This window comes from Oncorhynchus tshawytscha, linkage group LG14 (genome assembly GCF_018296145.1).
Source record: "Oncorhynchus tshawytscha isolate Ot180627B linkage group LG14, Otsh_v2.0, whole genome shotgun sequence".
Classification (NCBI taxonomy): domain Eukaryota; kingdom Metazoa; phylum Chordata; class Actinopteri; order Salmoniformes; family Salmonidae; genus Oncorhynchus; species Oncorhynchus tshawytscha.
The window spans coordinates 53022498-53029649 of NC_056442.1; the positions used below are offsets into that span (position 1 = coordinate 53022498).

Genomic DNA, 7152 nt, shown 5'->3' on the forward strand with positions numbered 1-7152 from the left:
TCTCTGTCAGTCTCTCTCCTCCTCAAAGTGGATGAGTCTCTGTCAGTCTCTCTCCTCCTCAAAGTGGAGGAGTCTCTGTCAGTCTCTCTCCTCCTCAAAGTGGAGGCGTCTCTGTCAGTCTCTCTCCTCCTCAAAGTGGAGGCGTCTCTGTCAGTCTCTCTCCTCCTCAAAGTGGAGGAGTCTCTGTCAGTCTCTCTCCTCCTCAAAGTGGAGGAGTCTTTGTCAGTCTCTCTCCTCCTCAAAGTGGAGGAGTCTCTGTCAGTCTCTCTCCTCCTCAAAGTGGAGGAGTCTCTGTCAGTCTCTCCTCCTCAAAGTGGAGGCGTCTCTGTCAGTCTCTCTCCTCCTCAAAGTGGAGGAGTCTCTGCCAGTCTCTCTCCTCCTCAAAGTGGAGGCGTCTCTGTCAGTCTCTCTCCTCCTCAAAGTGGATGAGTCTCTGTCAGTCTCTCTCCTCCTCAAAGTGGATGAGTCTCTGTCAGTCCCTCTCCTCCTCAAAGTGGAGGAGTCTCTGTCAGTCTCTCTCCTCCTCAAAGTGGAGGAGTCTCTGTCAGTCTCTCTCCTCCTCAAAGTGGAGGAGTCTCTGTCAGTCTCTCTCCTCCTCAAAGTGGAGGCGTCTCTGTCAGTCTCTCTCCTCCTCAAAGTGGAGGAGTCTCTGTCAGTCTCTCCTTCTCAAAGTGGAGGAGTCGTTATCAGTCTCTCTCCTCCTCTTAGGGATTGATTGTTGAATATATTAGGGCTGAATAAGACAAGGGTGACGTACCTGTCCAGAGTTGGTTATTATGGAATTCAATTATATTTCTGTCATTGTTTGTGTCCACTACCACTGGAGCGCTCTTGTCTGTTTTAACATTTTATAGTCAATTCTACCAATCATACTCTTTGGCCTTCCTCTCTCTCTCTGTGTAGACAGCTGTCTTTCTAGGCCCTGCTTCCCTGGGGTCTCCTGCCACTCTGAGACTGATGGCTCATGGGAATGTGGGACCTGTCCACTGGGTTACCATGGAAATGGCTCTGTCTGTGAAGACCAGGATGAAGTAAACACACACACACACACACACACACACACACACACACACACACACACACACACACACACACACACACACACACACACACAACCACTATCTCTGTGTGTGTAGTGTGTGTTGCCGGGTGTGTGTAACCTCTCTCCTGTCCTCTAGTGTGTGTGTGTGTAACAGGTGTGTGTGTGTAACCTCTCTCCTACAATGTGTGTTGCAGGGTGTGTGTGTAACCTCTCTCCTACAATGTGTGTTGCAGGGTGTGTGTGTAACCTCTCTCCTACAATGTGTGTTGCAGGGTGTGTGTGTAACCTCTCTCCTACAATGTGTGTTGCAGGGTGTGTGTAACCTCTCTCCTGTAATGTGTGTGTTGCAGGGTGTGTGTGTAACCTCTCTCCTGTCCTGCAGGGTGTGTGTTGCAGGGTGTGTGTGTAACCTCTCTCCTACAATGTGTGTTGCAGGGTGTGTGTGTAACCTCTCTCCTACAATGTGTTTTGCAGGGTGTGTGTGTAACATCCCTCCTCCCTCCTACAGTGTGTGTTGCAGGGTGTGTGTGTAACCTCTCTCCTGTCCTGTAGTGTGTGTTGCAGGGTGTGTGTGTAACCTGTCTCCTGCAGTGTGTGTTGCAGGGTGTGTGTAACCTCTCTCCTGTAGTGTGTGTTGCAGGGTGTGTGTGTGACCGAGTGTGTGAACACAGACCCAGGGTTCCACTGTCACCCCTGCCCCCCCCGATATCACGGCAACCAACCCTACGGTCTCGGACTGGAAGATGCCAACAACACCAAACAGGCCAGTGGTGGTGTGTGGTGTGGGATGTGGTGTGGTGTGGGGTGTGGTGTGTGTGGTGTGGTGTGTGGTGTGGTGTGTGCTGTGGTGTGGTGTGGAGTGTGTGTGATGTGGGGTGTGGTATGGTGTGGTGTGGTGGTGTGGAGTGTGGTGTGGTGTGTGTGGTGGTGTGGAGTGTGGTGGTGTGTGTGGTGTGGGGTGGTGTGGTATGTGGTTTGGTGTGGAGTGTGGTGTGTGGTGTGGTGTGTGTGGTGTGTGCTGTGGTGTGGTGTGGAGTGTGTGTGATGTGGGGTGTGATATGGTGTGGTGTGGTGGTGTGGAGTGTGGTGTGGTGTGTGTGGGTGGTGTGGTGGTGTGGAATGTGGTGGTGTGTGTGGTGTGGGGTGGTGTGGTATGTGGTGTGGTGGTTTGGTGTAGAGTGTGGTGTGTGGTGTGGAGTGTGGTGTGGTGTGGTGCTGCTTTTGATACCATCGATCACCACATTCTTTTGGAGAGATTGGAAACCCAAATTGGTCTACACGGACAAGTTCTGGCCTGGTTTAGATCTTATCTGTCGGAAAGATATCAGTTTGTCTCTGTGAATGGTTTGTCCTCTGACAAATCAACTGTAAATTTCGGTGTTCCTCAAGGTTCCGTTTTGGGACCACTATTGTTTTCACTATATATTTTACCTCTTGGGGATGTTATTCGAAAACATAATGTAAACTTTCACTGCTATGCGGATGACACACAGCTGTACATTTCAATGAAACATGGTGAAGCCCCAAAATTGCCCTTGCTAGAAGCATGTGTTTCAGTCATAAGGAAGTGGTTGGCTGCAAACTTTCTACTTTTAAAATCGGACAAAACAGAGATGCTTGTTCTAGGTCCTAAGAAACAAAGAGATCTTCTGTTGAATCTGACAATTAATCTTAATGGTTGTACAGTCATCGTGGGGTGTGGTGGTGTGGAGTATGGTGGTGTGGAATGTGGTGGTGTGTGGTGTGAGGTGGTGTGGGGTGGTGTAGGGTGGTGTGGTGTGGGGTGGTGTGGTGTGTGTGTGTTTTGACTGTAAGTGTGTGTTGTAACTATAAGTGTGTTTCTGTGTTTAGGTCTGTGAGCCCCACAACCCCTGTAAAGATAATACACACTGTTGCAGTCAGCATGCGGAGTGTGTGTACCTGGGCGTGGCGTCTGAAACTGTGTATCGGTGTGTGTGTGGCGTTGGCTTCGCTGGGGACGGCTTCCTGTGTACTGAAGATTCTGACCTAGATGGCTGGCCCAATCATATCCTTCCCTGCCACCACAACACAACCTACCACTGTCTACAGGTACACACTAACACACACTTAGGCACACACCCAGGCACACACATAACGTATCACTCATTCACACACTCTCACATACACACACACATAATGCATCACACACCTGCCGTACATACCTACACGTACGCTACGGTCACAAGACGCAGGCCCTCCTAATTGTCCCTAGAACTTCTAAGCAAACAGCTGGAGGCAGGGCTTTCTCCTATAGAGCTCCATTTTTATGGAACGGTCTGCCTACCCATGTCAGAGACGCAAACTCGGTCTCAACCTTTAAGTCTTTACTGAAGACTCATCTCTTCAGTGGGTCATATGATTGAGTGTAGTCTGGCCCAGGAGTGGGAAGGTGAACGGAAAGGCTCTGGAGCAACGAACCGCCCTTGCTGTCTCTGCCTGGCCGGTTTCCCTCTTTCCACTGGGATTCTCTGCCTCTAACCCTATTACAGGGGCTGAGTCACTGTCTTACTGGGGCTCTCTCATGCTGTCCCTGGAAGGGGTGCGTCACCTGAGTGGGTTGATTCACTGATGTGGTCATCCTGTCTGGGTTGGCGCCCCCCCCCTTGGGTTGTGCCATGGCGGAGATTTTTGTGGGCTATACTCAGCCTTGTCTCAGGATGGTAAGTTGGTGGTTGAAGATATCCCTCTAGTGGTGTGGGGGCTGTGCTTTGGCAAAGTGGGTGGGGTTATATCCTTCCTGTTTGGCCCTGTCCGGGGGTGTCCTCGGATGGGGCCACAGTGTCTCCTGACCCCTCCTGTCTCAGCCTCCAGTATTTATGCTGCAGTAGTTTATGTGTCGGGGGGCTAGGGTCAGTTTGTTATATCTGGAGTACTTCTCCTGTTCTATTCGGTGTCCAGTGTGAATCTAAGTGTGCGTTCTCTAATTCTCTCCTTCTCTCTTTCTTTCTCTCTCTCGGAGGACCTGAGCCCTAGGACCATGCCCTAGGACTACCTGACATGATGACTCCTTGCTGTCCCCAGTCCACCTGACCGTGCTGCTGTTCCAGTTTCAACTGTTCTGCCTTATTATTATTCGACCATGCTGGTCATTTATGAACATTTGAACATCTTGGCCATGTTCTGTTATAATCTCCACCTGGCACAGCGGTGTGTGGTGTGGGATGGGGTGGTGTGGTGGTGTGGTGTGGTGTGTGTGGTGTGTGGTGTTGTGTGTGGTGTGGTGTGGTGTGTGTGTGGTGTGGGTGTGGAGTGTGGAGTGTGTGGTGTGTGTATGGTGGGGTGTGGACACCGTATGGTGTGGTGTGGTGGTGTGTGGGTGTGTGTGTGGTGTGTGGGTGGTGGTGGTGTGGGGTGTGGTGGTGTGTGTGGTGTGGGGTGGTGTGGTATGTGGTTTGGTGTGGAGTGTGGTGGTGTGGTGTGGTGTGGGTGGTGTGTGCTGTGGTGTGGTGTGGAGTGTGTGTGATGTGGGGTGTGATATGGTGTGGTGTGGTGGTGTGGGGTGTGGTGGTGGTGTGTGTGGTGGTGTGGTGGTGTGGAATGTGGTGGTGTGTGTGGTGTGGGGTGGTGTGGTATGTGGTGTGGTGGTTTGGTGTAGAGTGTGGTGGTGTGTGTGGAGTGGTGTGTGGGGTGGTGTGGTGTGGTGCTGCTTTTGATACCATCGATCACCACATTCTTTTGGAGAGATTGGAAACCCAAATTGGTCTACACGGACAAGTTCTGGCCTGGTTTAGATCTTATCTGTCGGAAAGATATCAGTTTGTCTCTGTGAATGATTTTTCCTCTGACAAATCAACTGTAAATTTCGGGTGTTCCTCAAGGTTCCGTTTTGGGACCACTATTGTTTTCACTATATATTTTACCTCTTGGGGATGTTATTCGAAAACATAATGTAAACTTTCACTGCTATGCGGATGACACACAGCTGTACATTTCAATGAAACATGGTGAATCCCCAAAATTGCCCTTGCTAGAAGCATGTGTTTCAGACATAAGGAAGTGGATGGCTGCAAACTTTCTACTTTTAAAATCGGACAAAACAGAGATGCTTGTTCTAGGTCCTAAGAAACAAAGAGATCTTCTGTTGAATCTGACAATTAATCTTAATGGTTGTACAGTCGTCGTGGGGTGTGGTGGTGTGGAGTATGGTGGTGTGGAATGTGGTGGTGCGGGGTGTGTGTGGTGTGTGGTGTGAGGTGGTGGGGGTGGTGGGGGTGGTGTGGTGTGGAGTGGTGTGGGGTAGTGTGGTGTGGTGTGGTGTGGAGTGTGGTGGTGTGGTGTGGTGTGTGGGGTGTGGTGTTGTGTGGTATGTGGTATGTGGTGTGTGGTGTAGGGTGGTGTGGTGTGGGGTGGTGTGGTGTGTGTGTGTTTTGACTGTAAGTGTGTGTTGTAACTATAAGTGTGTTTCTGTGTTTAGATCTGTGAGCCCCACAACCCCTGTAAAGATAATACACACTGTTGCAGTCAGCATGCGGAGTGTGTGTACCTGGGCGTGGCGTCTGAAACTGTGTATCGGTGTGTGTGTGGCGTTGGCTTCGCTGGGGACGGCTTCCTGTGTACTGAAGATTCTGACCTAGATGGCTGGCCCAATCATATCCTTCCCTGCCACCACAACACAACCTACCACTGTCTACAGGTACACACTAACACACACTTAGGCACACACCCAGGCACACACATAACGTATCACTCATTCACACACTCTCACATACACACACACATAATGCATCACACACACACTCACACACACACACAATACACACAATACATAACTCATACACACTCACACACACAAAAATAACTAATACACACACACACACACACAAAATACACACACACACACACACACACACACACACACACACACACACACACATAACTACACACACACACACACACACACACACACACACACACACACACACACACACACACACACACACACAACTGTATACGCTTAAGATTCACTTTGAAATAGGACATCCGTCTATGTACCGAGGATGTAGGGGGATACCTTTTAAACCTGCCACTAGGGGCAACAGTGAGCACTATTACCATCAAGTACGTTTGGAGTTTACTAGGCCGTTGTGGACGGGGATGGCGGATGTGTGTACAGATAGACAGAACACTTCCACGTCCCACCACTGGGGAGCAGCATACACTAGGCCAGGTGCTGAGAGGGACAGTCAGTAATTGGTCACAGGTGTGAGAGAATGGGATTGGCCTTTGTATGTATTATTATTATTATTATTGGACTGGCCTAGCTATCCCTGGACTGTGGTTAGCTGTCTCCTAGCTATCCCTGGACTGTGGTTAGCTGTCTCCTAGCTATCCCTGGACCGTGGTTAGCTGTCTCCTAGCTATCCCTTGACTGTGGTTAGCTATCTCCTAGCTATCCCTTGACCGTGGTTAGCTGTCTCCTAGCTATCCCTTGACTGTGGTTAGCTATCTCCTAGCTATCCCTGGACCGTGGTTAACTGTCTCCTAGCTATCCCTGGACCGTGGTTAGCTGTCTCCTAGCTATCCCTGGACCGTGGTTAGCTGTCTCCTAGCTATCCCTGGACCATGGTTAACTGTCTCCTAGCTATCCCTGGACCGTGGTTAGCTGTCTCCTAGCTATTCCTGGACCGTGGTTAGCTGTCTCCTACCTATCCCTGGACCATGGTTAGCTGTCTCCTAGCTATTCCTGGACCATGGTTAGCTGTCTCCTAGCTATCCCTGGACCATGCTTAGCTGTGTCCCAGCTATCCATGAACCAGGGTTAGCTGTCTCCTAGGTACAGTGCCTTGCAAAAGTATTCAACCCCTTGGCATTTTTACTATGTTGTTGCATTACAACCTGTAATTTAAATGTATTTGGATTTCATGGAATGAACCTACACAAAATAGTCCAAAATGGTGAAGTGAAAAATATTACTTGTTTCCAGAACGTCAACAAAAAAAAATGAAAAAGTGGTGCTTGCATATCTATTCACCCCCTTTGCTATGAAGCCCCTAAATCAAATCTGGTGCAACCAAATACCTTCAGATGTCACATAACTAGTTAAATAAAGTCCACCTGTGTGCAATCTAACTGTCACATGATCTCAGTAT

At 49.7% G+C, this 7152-nt stretch overlaps 1 protein-coding gene across 7 annotated transcripts in view; it reads left to right on the top strand.

Annotated features, from left to right (window-relative positions):
- The window catches only part of LOC112239481 (thrombospondin-2-like), a 52094-nt gene that overhangs the window by 25745 nt on the left and 19197 nt on the right, over window positions 1-7152 (top strand). For all 7 annotated transcript variants that reach the window (XR_006078876.1, XR_006078877.1, XM_042297666.1 and 4 more), the window contains 3 exons: window positions 904-1031; window positions 1671-1805; window positions 2894-3112. Coding sequence is in view for 5 of the 7 variants with exons in the window: in XM_042297666.1 (XP_042153600.1) it covers window positions 904-1031; window positions 1671-1805; window positions 2894-3112 (482 nt within the window). In the remaining 2 variants the exon portion in view is untranslated. The remainder of the gene's footprint in view (window positions 1-903; window positions 1032-1670; window positions 1806-2893; window positions 3113-7152) is intronic.